This window comes from Haliotis asinina, chromosome 6 (genome assembly GCF_037392515.1).
Source record: "Haliotis asinina isolate JCU_RB_2024 chromosome 6, JCU_Hal_asi_v2, whole genome shotgun sequence".
In the NCBI taxonomy this organism is placed as follows: Eukaryota; Metazoa; Mollusca; class Gastropoda; order Lepetellida; family Haliotidae; genus Haliotis; species Haliotis asinina.
The window spans coordinates 44910004-44927999 of record NC_090285.1 but is presented as its reverse complement, the minus strand read 5'-3'; the positions used below and the strand labels follow the sequence as shown (position 1 = coordinate 44927999).

Sequence of the window (17996 nt, the reverse complement as noted above, 5' to 3'; positions counted from 1 at the left end):
TTCTCATTTCACTGAAACCTGAAATATTGACACATATTATGAACAACAGTCATAATGACTCCACTTGTCAAAAATTGTTTACCTTTTGCTTCAATGAGGCATACATTTAAAGGTAAAAACTTTGACAGCTTTTAACAAGGAATGAGAGTAAGTGAGTATACTGCCGCATTTAGTAATATTGCAGCAATATCCTGTCTGGGAACCAGAAATTGGCTTCATACAATATTCCCATATGGAAATCAAACCTGAGTCTTTGGTGCAACTAACAAGTAATGACATATGTAGGCCATCTAGATATTTATAGACATTCATTCTTCAATTTTTAACATTTTCAATGAGAACCTCTACAAAATATTTGTACATAACTGCCTGGAATGGTAGTTGCCACATTGAAAGTAGAATCACATGGATTCTGACAGGATGACGTTAACTTATTGCTAGTCATTTTTATTATTTATTGATTTGTCAATGTTTGCAAAGGTCGTTCTGTCATGACCTCTAAAGGATGTCCACAATTCTTTGTTTTTCTGTACTGAGAACTGAGATGTTTGAATGAGATTGATACTTGATTGTTGATTAAAGCCAGGCAGACCAAAGGTCGTACAGTGAATCTGGGATTCAAATGAATGATCAATGGATTCTGTCACAGCAAGGGACACAACTCAACCCATGTCCAATATGACTTCACTTCTAGTATTACGACCTGAGGTATGACACATATAAATGATCACACAGACAAGTATAAATAATGTCATTTGTGACCTGAATAACAGATTTAACATAATTGTTCAAGATACAACTTCTTCTAAACTGCCACTCCAAATACAAGAAAGTTCACACAATAACTACTGGACACAAAGATTACAAGACAGTTGCTCCAAATGTATTTTAACTATTACATTCACATTGGCAATATTTCTGTCATATCACGACTAAAAAGAATTATGAAGTATATATGTGATGACATTATACTTATACTCCAACAGCAACAGCAACAGTATGAGCTCAGATCTTAAGGGATCTTTGACTCTTTACTCAGACTCTTGTTTCACAATGGCAAGACAATCCTTAAGTAAACAGTATAACAGTTTTTATCCTTGCCAAATCTCACACTGACAATCAGCAGTAAACAAAATAGCATGTACTTGATGAAACAGTGACGAGAAAATGAAGAAGCATTGTCTTGGAATATCTAACTCAATCTGTTTTACTTATGACTTGGTCCCATATTCCTTGGATCCCATACAGTGAGTGAGTGAACTTTTGAGTGATCCAAAACTGTGTTCCACAGGAGATATCACTTGTGTGAGATCAGACAATATCTCCTAGGAGATATCGCTTTCGCAGTACATTTTGTCCAATACTCTGACAATGCTATGACATCATGAACTCAATGACGTCACAATGCTATGACATTGTTGCACTGCAGATCTAATGTAAGTGCTGTTTTCAGAGACGTACATTTTTCATTGAAAACTAATGAAGAATGATTTGGATGACAAATATAATCTCACTCTCGTGTCTACTGATATCAGTTATCTCAACACTCGTTAATAAAGGTACAAATATCCTTGGCAAGCCTTGGATATTTGTTACTTCATCAACTCATGTTAATATATTTGATATCAGTAGACACGAGGGTGAGATTCTCTATTTATCACCACTTTGATTGTTGGTTTGGTTTGTTGTTTTACGCTACCTTCAGCAATATTTCAGTTAAAGGGCATCCATCTGTAAATAATCAAGTCTGGATCAGACAATCCAGTGATCAACATCACAAACACTGATCAATGCAACTGGCATTCAATGACGTGTGTCAAGCAAGTCAGTGAGCCTGACCACTCCATCCTGTTAATCGTCTCTTATGACAAGCATTGGTTGATGAAGACTGGTTCTAACACAGATCTTCATGGGTGATCGCACTTTGAACAAAATATGATTATATTACTACACCAGCCCAAAGTGGGAGGGTGCACAAAGTGATGCTAGTCAGAGATGCTGACCACTTTGGTGTTAGCAAAAAACATATTAATCAAAACAACATGGGATTACAACCATCATCATCTGTTTCTGATGCCCCCAAGGGAAGTAACTCTACACAGCAAATTTCTGTGCCTTTGATGACTTGGTTGCCAGTGGCTCACCTATGATCTGAATAGTCTTTCAGGACCTTGTTGCTAAGCAGAGGCGATGTTTTCTAAGGCTGACTTGTTGTGGAATGACCTAGTGAAAGAACTGAATGATGTAGTGCATCTATGGAAAAAGAATAGAAGCTAATATCACACTCTGTCTCTGAACATGCCTTGAACTTTGCCCTATGAATGTCACTATGAATCACTGTGAGGTCAGAATGAGGTCAGTATGAGGTCACAATGACGTGACCATGAGTCACTTCGATGTCACTGTTAGATCCACCCAAGTTGTCAGCTTGATGGTCTCCTGTGATCAGATATTTCAATGGTGAACGGTGCACATGAATTTCCATCCTTGATATCTCCAGAGTATATGTTTCCGCTAAGTCTTGACAATACCCTGGATGCATCTATGGCTCAACCCAATGATTTGATTACCTCTGTTTGCTGGATTTTTAACAATGAGGTATCTACACTGGGAAAATGAGTGTGCCAGTAACAACTAACTTTCGCTTCTTAAATTATCTAACTGAATAAACCTGACAACACAATGCATACAGAGGTTCTCTGAAAGAGCTAGGAGACGTTGCCCATATTTTTAAAAGTTTCGGACCTGATAATTTGTCTGTATAATTTCCCCCCAAATCTGAGTCACACTGCGAACAAACATTTGCAGCTGTGACCGCTATCTTTGTTGACACTGGCAAGCTTGGTTACAACGGTTCCTTAGCTGATTGGCTACTGTAGGTATGTGGAGCCAGCAAAGGGTGATAATAAATTTATTGGGCTGTGCTGTAGATGCATCCAGGGTATAGTGGTGACTTATTGAAATGTACACCCTGGAGATGTCGAGGATGATGAATTTCATAAGACACAGCCAGTCGGAATCAGAGCAACAGATATACTATGGACAAACATGTAAAGCTCATCATGAATAATACACAGAAAACACTTGAAATTACATTGTCAGGAATCATTACTTTTTTAGAAGGCTGAGTTACCTAACTTTGACGGTAGTGGCTAATGCTTCTTTGATCATTACAGATGATGATTGTGGTCATTCCCGCTTTGATCATTACTGATGATTGTGAACAGTGCCTTTTTGATCATTACTGACAATGATTGTGCACAGTGTCTTTTTGATCATTACTGACGATGATTGTGAACAGTGCCTTTTTGATCATTACTGACGATGATTGTGAACAGTGCCTTTTTGATCATTACTGATGATGATTGTGAACAGTGCCTTTTTGATCATTACTGATGATGGTCATGAACAATGCCATTTTGATCACTTCAAGCAATGTTTATCAACAATGCCACCTTGATCAACATGAGAGATGGTCATGAAGAAAGCCACCTTGATCATTTCTGATGGCACAAGGCAACAATGATTGCACATGATATTTATGAACACCACTTCAGTCACCATTACTGAAGGTCATGAACAATGCTACCATGGTGTCATCAGGTGTCTGTGATTATTGGAAAGACTGAAATCTTACTGATCCCAGGAAAAGCTATCTGCAACTGTAGTAACAACCGTTAGTAACACAGGGACATATTCTGCCGCCCACTGTTTCCAGGTCAGAATAATCTTGATTCCATGATATGTATCACATCCTACTGTCAAGTGTCCTCTAGGTGGGTGTGATGTTGACCTTCTCCTGCTGGGATCACCACATAGGGTTCTTCTTGAACATACCCCGCCAGTTGGCGTTGTCAGCCTCGCTGATCCGCTTCTTCAGGAATTCGATCTTCTGGTCTAACTCCCCCATCTCCTGCAACAAAAGGCAACAGTGAGTGAGTGAGTGAGTGAGTGAGTGAGTGAGTGAGTGGGTGATTGAGTGAGTGGGTGGGTGGGTGATTGAGTGAGTGAGTTTATATGTCACTTTTAGTAATACATACTAATATCAATATTGAGATATTTACAGTGATACATTTTTTGAGCAAAAGTGTTTGACAGTGAGTGACACTGATTGTACATCCTGTTTATTACATACTAATGCCCTAAAAACTAATGATATAGTTTTGACAACATCTAGTTTTCAAGAAGTTATCTCTGAAAATGCCACTAGCTAGGTTATACAGTTTAATTACTGTCATAATCATGATACAAAACACAATAACAATAACTCAGTTACAACAATATTATAACATATTTTTAATAATAACACTTAAGCATCTGCGACTTCCATTTAGTAGTCCACGAACACTGAATATTAAGAGTATGAGTCCCAGGGACCCTCAAATACAGGACCCCAGGTAAGTACAGGTAGTAACACTGTATAACACTAAACTTATACCCCAGCAAGACAATTAAATGCACCGAATGTGTCAGTGATAATTCTTATGCAATGTAACTAACATTGTATACTCACAGCTTTGATTTTCTCTGAGCGCCTGTTGTTCAGTTCTGGTGTGGCTGTTTCCAGCGCCTGTAGCTGAAACAGAAGACGCAGAAGCTGAATACTTTGGTTGATATGGGTTACTTCTTCTGACATCTTCTGAAAGGATCAACTTTCCTAACTCATAAACAGACCAACCATGACAGAATCTCATTTAAGTCACTAGTCCACAAACTAATGCAGATGCTGCAATGTACTGTCCATAAACGAATCGAAAATAATGAAATGCGGATGTTTAGAATCACTTGTGGGCACATTCTTATGCTGTATCCAACAACACAGAATTCTGTCATGGTTTCTGTGTTTGTGAAGCAGATTGTTTCTTTGGAAATTATTCTTAGAGCAACAAATAAAAAGAGAAAACCTATATCAAGATGCTGGAACATCTTTCAGGTACTTGGTGACACTTCCATGTAAAAAAGTTTGAAAAACCTTTTCTCTTCAGCCATTTGAATATCAAACCGAGTTACTGTCACTAGTGTCAGTACAAACACATATTAATTCAAAATTCTTGTTTAATGAATTCTTGTAACTGAGGTCATCAGTTATGCTGCCATGCATTTGAATTTGTGACTGACTCAGAAAATGCCTGGGGGCATACAATAGAAAGATATGGAGTGTACCAACCCTCATGGTGATCTCGGACAGTTTGGTCCTCACGGTGTCCCTGTATCTGCTGAGCTGGACTGACCTCTCACATGGCATCACTGTTGAAACATTTACTTAATTAGGTTCTTAACTGAAAGGGGCAGTGTGGTAGCCTATTGGTTAAAGTGTACGCTCATCACACTGATGATCTGACTTACATTTCCTACATAGGTATAATGTGTTGTTGCTGTGAAGTTGCTGGAATATTGCTACAAGCAACATGACACTAAATCTCACTCACTCACTCACTCACTCACTCACTCACTCTGATGCTGATAAAAATCCCAACCAAAACAGTACTGCATAAATTTACTTAATTAATTTCACCTAAAAAAACAACTTGTTAGCCCAGTTTTATAAAACATACAGTGCAAATATTGGTACATCTCTACATTGTTGAACTACATATTTGCTCTTTTCAGGCTTACCATTTTGGTAGAGTCTCACAACCTCCAGTACATACGGCCTGGAAACAAACACAATACATGACACTTACAACAGGATACAGGCAATGAGAATGCACGCCTTCACACCTTCCAGCTTCCTACTGATGGCTGAATGCAGGATCAAATTCCAGCATGTATGTTGTTTCCACTGTATATAAATTGCTGCTCTCAGGACAATTTCAGCTACTCGTATATAACAGTAGCATGTAAACATTTAACTCAGGGTATATGCTACAGAGTGTTACATCGAAAGCTTTACAAATACACAAACGCTGAATGAAACAATGTGAATATTACAAGTGAGCTCAAATGATTGAAAAAAAGAAAATAACAGAGTAACGCTAACCAAATTACTATTTGTGTTACAGTTCTATAAATGACAAATTACTGTTTCTGATGCTGTGTTATGAATGATAACAAAATTACTGTTTGTGTTAAAGTGTTATAAATGATAACAAATTACTGCTCGTGTTATAAAGGATAACAAAATTACTGTTCGTGTTACAGTGTTGTAAATGATAACAAACTTACAGTTCATGTTAGTGATATAAATGATAACAAAATTACAGTTTATAAATGGAAACATCCCATGGTCCTCAAAGTTTGATGTGACAATCATAAAAATAGAAGTGTTCTATTTGTCAGGATCCTGGAAATTGTAAACTTTCAACATCAGAGTAATGTTAAGGACTCCTGGATAACCTCAAACATAGAAGAGAGTCTTACACATCGTTTGAGTTGGCCTCAATCTTGCTGTTGATTGGGATGAGGGAACCCCTCGTGTTCCGCAACTGAAAAAGACAAACAACAATTAGTGGTACTAGTTTATTTATTCCTTGTACTATATGTTATATTCTTATAATTTGGGGTGTGAGGTAGTGGGAATTCAAATTTAAGAACAAACAGAGAACAAGCCAGTAGTATCATTCACATATCAATGTTAAAACTACACGAAGCTGTCTATGGTCACCGGTGCAGCGATGACTTAACATCACATCATTGCCACAGGCTTATTTGCATATCACGTGATCAGGCTTTTCTCTTGTTTGTAAACAAATGCGCACATTCCTCAATATGCTGAGACTGGCATAAGGTAAGCGATTTGACGAGTGATTTTAGTCTATAATTGAATTGTCTTTTCCAGACTGGACGATTTACAACCACTTTCAAATTTAGTTGGAATATTGCTGGGTATGGTAGTAAACAGGAACCAAACAAACAAATTCTGGATCAGAATTTTTGTATGCGTCCAAATAATGTTGGTGGGAAAGTGACAATAGAATTACTAAAATGGATATAGTGGACTCTTTATTGTATTTTGATGTTTTATGAAAAAGAAGTGAAAAATATATTGAAAACTTACAAAATGATGCAAACATCATCACCATTATCACTACTTTTCGTAGTTTTTGGATTACAGAATTCAGAAAATTTCTTAGCAAATATTTTCCTGTGGACACAGCTTTAAAATTGGTTTTAATGTTTCATGGGGTGGTGGTGCAGCCTAGTGATTAAAGTGTTTGCTCATCACGCCAAGGACACCGTCTGTAAAATGTGTGAAGACCATTTCTGGTGTCCCTCGCCATATTACTTGAATATTGCAATAAGCGGCGTAAAACCATACTCACTCACTGACTCACTCACTTAATGATGCATCTTCGCCTGCATCATGAACATGCTACAATACCAAACTGGAATCAGTCAAATGTTACATGATTTATTTGCTTACACTTTCTTAATTAACATGGTTAAGTCCATTACAGTTGGGGAGGAGCCCGAAAGAAGTTTTGCCTTTATGTAGTGAGGGAGGAAGGGTGACGTACAATGGTGAGAAAGGCACAGTAAATGACCGGGGTCATCTGTGGATTTTTGTCTCACAAGCATTCACAGCTGCCCCCAAACCAGAATATAACATATATCGCCGATGACACAGCTGAGCCATGTTGGAGAACGTATTCCCAAGCTTACATCTATCTCAGTGACAACAGTAACTTGCTCAATGAGGCAGCACAAGGACTCAGCTACCACCATGTAATCTGTATTAGGTCAGGCCCACTAACAGCCTGCTCTCACATGCCCAGTAGTGTAATGTATGGAGTTCATCACCCACCACTACAGGCAGCACTATGACAGACACTGTATGACCTATGTTCTCCAACAGTCAAGAGATAAGTGTTGGCTTTCTATGTCAGACGGGGGAACATGGTTACATGTCCAGTTACTTCCCCTTCAACCAAGTCAGTACTGGAATCTGCACTGATGAAATAACAGCGTCACTGTTTTCTCCACTTTAACGTAATTCTGTTTCAGATAATAAGTCCTTGGAAGAAGGTCTTCCTGTTATCGGAAAACAGCCTTTGGTTTGTGAACAATCTAAAGTCTCGAAGTTAACGACAATGATAGTGATAAAGAAAACAACAGGTTGTTGTCAGGAATGAAAAAGTTAAAGAGGTTAAGCGCGACATATCAAACATACATACATAACCATGACAACCCTGTCCGACCAGTGAAATACAAACAAGCTTCTTCTTCAAGGTGAAAAGAACACTGCTCACCAGGAACAAAGTTTAATTCCTGTTTAATTCCCATGTATATGACAATGTTACTATTGTTTTAGGTGCACATGTCTATTTCCATGTATGTCTCTTTCATCCTTTGTTCTTTATCAACAGTTGTGATGTTAGTGTAAAGCTAAACACACTAACACATAGGTAGAATATGTGATGCCCCTTTCTTGTGTCTTGTGTAATGATATTGCTTGAATATTGCTAAAGGCAGCTAAAAACTTAACTCCCTCACTCAGGATGTGTTTGAAAGGTCATGGCTTGTCGGGGTTCTAGAAGGTTTTGAGTTAAGGTATCTCATTGGATTCTGGTAATGTGTCTGTTGTTATTCAGTATTTCTTCATTCCTTTGCGTTTCTAGAAAGATCATCAGCAACAGCAACAGCAGCAGCTGGACACTGATACAGGGCAGCTGCAACCGGACACTCCGGCATGAGTGTGGATAGCAGTCAGGTGACACAGCGTGGTGACAGGGCATGTGATAACCATGATAACTACTAGCAGGAGTTGATCATGCTCTTATAACACCAGATAACATATTACACAGCATTTCTCCAGCCCCATGACCTGGTACTGCTAATGACCGTGATGAGTGACCTTGGGCAGCAGATGCAGCAACTTTTTAAACTAATGGTGTATGCATGCTTGTGTGAGTGAGCGAGTGGGTTGCACACTTGAGTGAGTGACAGCTACATTCGAAATAATCTCAGGTCTGCAGGCCCAGCGTCGGTTGTCAGGCCAGCAGTTTCAAGTATCTGTCTTTTTTAATAGCGTGAATCACTTCCTTGTTTTCTTTTTTTTTTATTAAAAAGGTTGGTTTGTGTACATACCGTTATATTAATGTGTTTTACGAGCTAATTAATGTGACAAATCCTACATAATACCTTGAAAATGATTTTCCTGTTATATTTCATGTCAGTGCTGAAATACTTACTTAAAAAAACATACTGATAAATCAAAGTAAACAATATACTTTTAAGAAAATTTTTATTGCCACATTACTTTCTACGGACGGTGACACAAGTGGGTGTCACTTGTCAAACAAATGTCATGGTGACTTGCCCTTTTAATTACATAATTAGACACACTTTTCTACAGAATTGATACCAAATTTAACAATTTCTTGACATTTTGATAGTTTGTATCCAACCTCGTTCATGTTTGGTAACTTACAGTTTCACTTACTGGTATTTCAGCGTTTTGCACATAGAAATGTCAACACCAGTCTTTTACAAATAAAAACATCTCTGTGCCATAGGGTGTACTAACTGGTTTTGTAGAAACAACGTTATACTATGTACAGTGTAGTCTGTTTTATTTTCACTGGTTTGACTATTAACAAAACGGGCATGCTGATTTTATTCAGCAACCTGTAGATTTTAAACCCTGCAGCTTGGCAAATTAAAGGTCACATGCAACCAAAAAAATCAAAAATAATTAAAACACAGTTATCACTTATTCATGATATATAAAATGCATTGCTGATTAAGAGAAAACAAATAAACAAAATTATAGGCATATAGTTGCAAATCAAAAGTGCAGTATTTTATACATGGGTTTGTTGATGATTTGTTTTGGTATGTCCAATTTGAAAGGTATCAGAATCTGCAAAGTTGTGTTTTACGTTGCATGTGACCTTTAAAGTATTGCAAGTGCTGTCTGGGGCCAAAGGCAAACTGATACAGGAGTTAGGTGTTTACACCTAGGTGAAACCCATTACAGTATGTACAGTGCTGACAAATCTCAAAACAAAATAGGACAAACCTGGATTGAAGATAACTCTCAAATGTTACTTACAAGCAATTTGAAAAGCAAAAACTGACCCCAAAATGTTTGTCTCCTACAACAAATCCCAGAGCTGAGGACATCAATGCAACTCAGATATATCTGACAGAAACCATGGACTGCCAAAGAGAAGAAGCCTGTGTTGTCAACACACACTATCAAACTCTATCTCATAGTACTGAATTTGCAGTCTCATTAATTCTGACAAAATCAAAAATACATAGCATGGAAATATCAGATGTATGAATATGTATAGAATACATTCAATGTCTAAATGCCAACAGTTAGCATGGGAGAAATAACTACTGCAGCCGGCTGCAATCAAAGTCTCACTGCATAAGTCATCTATGGTTCCAGGCTATAATGACGAAGCTTAATGGAGCCAATTAAGTATAATCTCCTGGTCACATACACAACCCTCATACGCCGTCATATCCTAAGCATGCTGTTCAGTCATCAATGGTGGTGTTCAACATGTGTGGGACATCTGATACATCTGTACTGTTCATGCCCTGGAGCTTTGTCATTACTCTCACTCACTCACCCATCCACATACTAACTGATCCACTTACCCACCCACCCATCCTCTTACTGTCCCATCAACCCACCCATCCAATGCCCTACTTACCCATCCTCTCACTCACTGCCCCACCCACCCATCCTCTCACTGCCACACCCACCCATCATCTCTCTCACTGCCCCCACACACTCACTCAACCACCAACCCACCTGTGTGCCAGCCTTGTGCTGAAGATGAAGATTCAAAAAAAAAAAAAATCCCCCAAAATATTACTCTTCATATTTTAAATGGTAACTAACTGAAATCAATGTCTACAATGTATATAGTCACGACAGTGTTTGCACAGAGCCTCAGAATCAAAGGTACACCATTGAACATATAACATGTGGCCTTATCAATATTTCTTCTCTTCAATCGTCCTACACAGGATTCTTTTTGTGAAATATATCCCTCATGTAACAATTTGATATTACTGGCTAAAGGGGGGTAACCCTCATGTTGATTTCACCTATAGGAATTGCCAGGTGAAAATGTTGAATGTTGTTATCCACTATAAACCTAATAACATCCATAGATTCAAGTTCAAAATTTTCAATATTCAGTTTAATTTCAGCATTAAGTTATAGGTGCCTGTTCTGCCTTACAATAGCCTTTTTCAGAAAACAGGATTGACATGTTTAATATGTTAAACTGCTTTCTTACCTATGCGAATAACAAAACAATGTAAAGCAACAGAAAATGCCCCTGAATAAAGGCTTTGAACAACACATTTGCAAAAGAAGCTCGCATAAGCATCAAGAGATGGGCTGTGCCAATAATCTGTGCTAGGTTCATGGATCATGAAGGGCATACTGACAGATCGAAGACATCACATTCAAAGAAAGAGTGACCATTTTAACTTAAACCAAATAGTGAAATCACTAAGTGGAAGTCAACTAGTCAGATAGAAAGCAGTTTGCTCAATCTTTGTGGCATAAGTTTCAAAACTGGTAACTTCTAATCCAGATTTCGCTTTCAAAAATATCAATTCAAAAATAGAAACTTAAACAAACCAACATTCTGGAATCTCTAATAAATGAACACCTCACTGATGCAATGAAAAGTCTCTTCCACTGCAAACATTTATTGCACTGAAACAAATGACTGATGATGTCTCATGACAACATCCATGGACTGCACAGTTGTTTCTCTAATCCCTGTGTAAGTTATTTTGGAGTTACATGATAAGCACATTCCAGTGTGACTTTCTCTGTCTTTGCTTGTCTTGTTAACTTGATAACTGATTGTTCTGACCTGGGCCCCGTTTAACAAAGCTCTCATAAGCCTAAGATCTTGTATCTTTTCTTGTAGCATATGGATATCCTGTGTTTCAGTATAGGAGGTAAGAAAGCTCGGAGAAAATTGTTATGACCTTACGCTTGCAAGAGCTTTATGAAATGATCCTTGTTCAGATGCACATGGGTACAATGTGTGAAGCCCATATCTGGTGTCTCTGGTTGAGATACTGCCAGAATGTTATTGTTACTAAAAACTGCATAAACTCACTCACTCACTCACTCTGCCAGTGAGCTGCATAATCACGCTTTCATTTCCTCTTGTTAAAGGCACAATGTCATGCTTTTTCGACAATTTGCTGGTTTATAATTTACATGATACGGCATTTGCACTCACTCCTATTGATATGATAAAAGACTTATTATCCCCTATGACTTGTCTGAACATGACAATAGAAACGTCGAGGTGAACAACTTCCAAACAGATAACACTTGCCATATATGGAATGTAAAGAATAGCTCTGTGCATCGAAAACTGTCATAAGCAGTGTTGTCAGTGTTTGCCAATCTGGTCTCAGTCACAAGCTGTGTTATAGGACATTTGATAATTGTTCCAAAGGACATAACTATGGGATTTGCTTGAAAGAAATTTGGGTCTGTAGAGGCTGTGAGAGTTGATTTAATGCAACGTTGCATTAATTCATCTGAACTCTTTAATTTCATATTTTCAATCTTACTACATAATTTTTTTCCAAAATGAATTATACTGTAGCTTCGGTGGTGTCTGATAGTTAGTATTAATGAGAGAAATGCAACACTGATTTTTTGAGAAGTGTGGTGTTATAGTGTACCTCATTCAACCTGTTGCCCTCAGGCTATGGCACATTAGTCAAAGGGAAGTAACTCTCTGGAATTCAATGGAATGTGATTAGACACACCAGTCAGTACTTAAAAACAATGACCCAGTAAAAAGTGTTACACAGCTCATTAAATGACATTTCATTTTAACGTAAGCAATTCATTTATCACATGACTACAGCAACGTGAAGACCAGAAATAATGCTGTTTGCAACATGTGAATGGGTCTGTCAAGCACTCCTTCCTTAAACCATGCTCTCAAGGCACCAAGGGCACATTTACAGGAGGTATGGCAGCTAATGACATGCCTTAATTGCTCCACAGGTGTGCTTTTGTACAAATGCAGTCAATGACTCATTGATCTGCCCATCCTTAATCTGAGTATTCATAACATGCCATAAGGTTATGGATGTTAAGGGGTGATTGATCCGTAGGGCCAGTTTAATATGAGAATTACAATAATTATATTTTGATATTTGCAATATTTTATGCAGGCTCCCCTCTGTTAAAAACATTACAAAGTGGCTTAAATTTGTCATAGTGAATATTAGTACCTTGTCAGAAACTGCAGGTCAAGCATATTAAATTCAGAAGAAACCTTTCTAAAAGGAACACGCTATACAGAATGCTAACAATGCATTGTCAGTGCTTCATGCACGTACATCATTCAACTATCAGTCATGAACATACACCGAGGGGACGGGAAATAGGGTTTAACGTCGTACTTAGGAATATTTCGCTCAAATGATAAAGAGCATGCATATGCTTGTACTAGCCCAGACATAAGCTGGTTTTTATAATGCTAACTCACTCAGATACCATGCCACAGTTAAGCATGAATACCCCACTCACTGACATTATACTGACTCTCTTGTGTACCCATTACTGCTGAGCACCAGCAGGGATCAGAAAGTACCATATTTTAACGTCTTTTCATAACCTTCGACCTTCCCATCTCTGGATGGATGCTCTGACCACTACACCACAGGGACAGTCAAATACACATTTAAACTTAATAGCTAATTATGAATGAATTTAGAAGGGAAACCAAATGGTGCTTAGACTAATGGGATTACACTGGCATTATCCATAATATGCAGCCTCTAATCGAGGTCTGTCCTAATGTCAGTTACACATGGTGGAACTAGTGTTGGGAATCGGAAAACCAAATCCGTTATTGATTATAGTGAACGATATACCGATAATAATGAAAATATATACATTTAATGTAATCACCAATTTTAAGGGGTTTTCCCCAGTTTTTTTTCTAAGCAATGTTTTTTTTTATAACTAATACTGTCATGTAATGAAATGCAGGCAAACAAGAAAAAAAATTGGAATTGCAATTATACAAAGTAAAAGTTGTTAAGATAAAAATATTTATCAGTATCACAGTATCACATTCACAATAGTGTATTCACACACAGATTACAGCAGTATAGTGTTCACAATAGTGTATTCACAGACAGATTACAGCAGTATAGTGTTCACAATAGTGTATTCACAGACAGATTACAGCAGTTTAGTGTTCACAATAGTGTATTCACAGACTACAGCAGTATAGTGTTCACAGTAGTGTATTCACAGATAGATTACAGCAGTATAGTGTTTGCAATAGTGTATTCACAGACAGATTACAGCAGTATAGTGTTCACAATAGTGTATTCACAGACTGATTACAGCAGTTTAGTGTTCACAATAGTGTATTCACAGACTACAGCAGTATAGTGTTCACAATAGTGTATTCAGAGACAGATTACAGCAGTATAGTGTTCACAATAGTGTATTCACAGGCAGATTACAGCAGTATAGTGTTCGCAGTAGTGTATTCACAGATAGATTACAGCAGTATAGTGTTCACAATCGTGTATTCACAGACAGATTACAGCAGTATTCACCATAGTGGTGAATGTGAAACTATGAATACAATGTGCATAGCTTTATGCTCTTAAGCGCATGTTAGTTTGTGAATATTTGTCAAAGTTAATGCTCAGTTTACTTCATTTAAATGTGTTGTACCATGATAACAAACTTTGGACTAACTGAAAATATGCTTTTTCAAAATTGGTAATGAACTTTCATCCTTCTTTTGATCGAATTTTTATTATTTTCGATCACAGAAACACAACTAGGTGAAACATAATGTATGTGCAATCTAGAAAATATTATTGACTTGCTCTATGGTCACACATGTTTCATGGCAACCTAACTGTTACCAGAATTGATTCAGTTGTCACTTTACCTTGAGGATGAGGTCAGGATCACTGATGCCGAAGGTATTTCTCAGTGCTAGTCTGACCATTTCAGTGTCCTCATTGTCAGTGATGTCCATCGACACTGCATCACCATGGCCACTATCTGCAGTGTCACCTGTAACAGAGAGGTGAGCTGATAGACCCCATTACTGAGGTAAACCTTGGATGTGCTTCTGCAGCATTTCCACATCAAAACATGGATTGCCACTGACAGAAATTTGGACTGCATCCTGTGGACACAAACTGTAATTCAAAAACCCTCCATCCCTAAAGAACAAGTGCTTCCTAAGTTAACTTAATGTGACACAATATTATTTTTGTTTGTGCAAAAGACTGTAAAGTGGACCAGTTTTAATCCACATGCAATAATATCCCTGATTGGTTGTTGTAACAACTTTAGCCAATGAAACTGAGTGTTTCTAAAAATCTTTCATTTGGTAACTCTTGGTTTCGGTTTTCGTGATCGTGAATGATCATGTCTCAGAAAAAAACATGAGCTCATTAAAACAGTTTATTAACATACAAATTAAGTAAATGCATTGAGCTGAAAGCTTTAAACACCAAAATCTACAAGGGGCCCAAGTAAAATTGACCTGGTGGGCTACTTGGAATCTCTGATAGTATCAAGAATTGGGGCCCATGCAAATCTAACCAGATGGGGCAAAACCCCACCAAAAACATTTCCTTGTTTGACCCTGACATTAACAATACACTCAGTCTCAGTGTGTAACACCATTCAAGAGAAGCATTCGGAGTCAGCCAGTGAGTGAGTATAGTTGTATGCCGCTTTTAGCAATACTCCGGCAAAATCACAATACAGTATTTCAGTCACAGGATTGTACCTATGTGGGGTACTGAAACAGGGTCTTGGGCATGAAGAGCAAACACTCTAACCACTAGGCTACCCCACACTCTGCTGACTTCCATGTTATTACAGGAAATCATAACAATGGGCCCAAAACATTCCCATGTTTACTGCAAAGATTATGATTACTCTATACAGTTACCTAACTGCGTATTAAGATTACTGCACTTGTCATACAGTCACTAGCTTGAGCACGGTTGCTGACATTCGTTTGTAAATCTTACATTGCTAGTTCACCAAGATATTATGCAGTTTGATATGGATACTCACGTACACTCCAAGCTATGCAGTCCTTGTTATATTTTGCAAATGCTGACAACCAGGAAAGACACCCCCCTTTAATGTTCTCTGATGATGTTGCGGCCAAAATCCTCCCCTTTTTGTCTATATTGGATATATACTACTCAGGTAAAACATCCATGGCGTCACTTCCTTCCTTTGGGCAGCATGTGATGAATTTCCAACTTGAAAGAGTTTTGAGCTTTGTTGCTAGTTGGCAACTGAAACGCCTTGACAGATTTTACTTCTTTGATACAATAAATCAGTTTTCAACCAACAACTGACATTTCCATTTGATAGATAATGTTGGGTACTATAGAGTCCAGTAATTTGGAAGAAGATTTGGACTCGTCAAGAGTTAATTTAATTGGCACAGACCATTGCACGGTTTCGAAATCTAAAGTCAAAGAAGACGATAAGTTGAGCGCAAACATGTCAGGTTGTCAGTAAATCGTCAAAGCATGAATATACGAGTTAAAGATTTCCTGATCATAGATGAGACAATACAAAAGTGCACTTACTGGACGAACGTGTTGTCCTTTGAGCCACACCCAACGATGACCAAAACAACAAACTGATGTGATAGACTGTCGAAGTGATTGGCTGTCATTACGATTTGTAGCTGTTTTTCAAGCTTTCCTGCTGTTTAAATCTGAGCATACTACCAGATATTTTCACCAATAAGGAGATGAAGCGCACATGTCCTTAAAATCATAAAATTCACTCGCAGTAACTTACCATCCACATCAAACCGTTTGACAACGACCCAGATCTTCTTACTTGCGGCCATCTTTGTTTACACTCAGCATGAGATAAGGGAAGTAACTTTTGATATACGACGGGCACCTGTTGATTTTGTAGCGGCCGTAAAATATCGAAATCATTATGGGAACTGATATTGTACAGAATGATGAGATTTGGCATCCTCCAAAGAAGCTAATTCTCAACATACCAAAACCCATATTAAAAGAAAACTGTACCTTTATGTTTAGGGAGCTAAGATTGACTTTTCTTGGCCCGACTTTTTAGGCCATCCCTATTTTCGGTAATGAACAGACGCATACCGCGTGGACAAAAATAAATGAGATACACTCGATATTTATATGTTCTAATTTCCTCCAACGTTTACATTTACATGGATTGTATTAGTTCCAACATAACTAGGTAATGGTTTCTATAATTAGACATGTGGACATAGTTGCGCCTGGGTGACTGACTTGTAATTTTGCATGATTTCAAGAAGTGTTCAGGCGGGAACACCAAGAATGGCATTCCCGCAGTGTTCCAATGCTGGGAAACGAACCCTGCTTTTTGATAGGCTACCACAAGCTTCGTTCCTGGTTCGTGTACCCTTGAAGATCCGTGTAAATACTGGTCTTCAGCAACCCATGCACGGCGAAAGAGGCTACTAGCGGGATTAAATGGATGCTGTTGATAATTGGATTGTCTGGTCCATACTAGAGTACTTACAGACCATCATTGCCCCGTTGTTCAAAACAACCTTAGCTAAGATCAACCTTAAGCACTAAGGTTAGAGTTACGATCACCTTAAGAAAAAGATACGCCTGTTGCACAAAACAACCTTAGGGCAACCTTAACTTGGACTCCAACCTTAGCCGTAACCTTAACCTGTGGATGCCGATTTTCTTTTTCATTCGCACATTTTCATAAGGTTTGAAAAGTGAACGTTGTGCGAGAATTGCGCTAGCGTGGTCCTGGATTTGTGTACGGCTATAAAATTAAACAGAAATGTAGAATATTTAATTTCCCATCCGTTGGTTTAAATATGACTGCGACAACCTCAGGGATTTGAGAAATAGATACGGATAAATGTTGTCCAAAACTTTTGTGTGCGTTAAAAATCAGTAAATTTCTCCGTTTTCATCGTGTATCAATAAAAGCACTCTGCTACGATTTTTTAAATTTATGATCTTTACGAAAAGTGTGAGCGAAGAAAATACAA

At 38.0% G+C, this 17996-nt stretch overlaps 1 protein-coding gene across 1 annotated transcript; it reads right to left on the bottom strand.

Annotated features, from left to right (window-relative positions):
• Window positions 1–444: 444 nt before the first annotated feature.
• LOC137287637 (uncharacterized) lies at window positions 445–16847 on the bottom strand. The gene is made up of 7 exons (XM_067820014.1): window positions 16772–16847; window positions 14877–15004; window positions 6361–6425; window positions 5617–5654; window positions 5168–5247; window positions 4514–4576; window positions 445–3913 (listed from the first exon to the last, which is right to left on the bottom strand). The coding sequence occupies exons 1-7, from the start codon at window positions 16821–16823 to the stop codon at window positions 3809–3811; spliced, it is 531 nt and encodes a 176-aa protein (XP_067676115.1). The 5' UTR covers window positions 16824–16847; the 3' UTR covers window positions 445–3808.
• Window positions 16848–17996: the final 1149 nt, after the last annotated feature.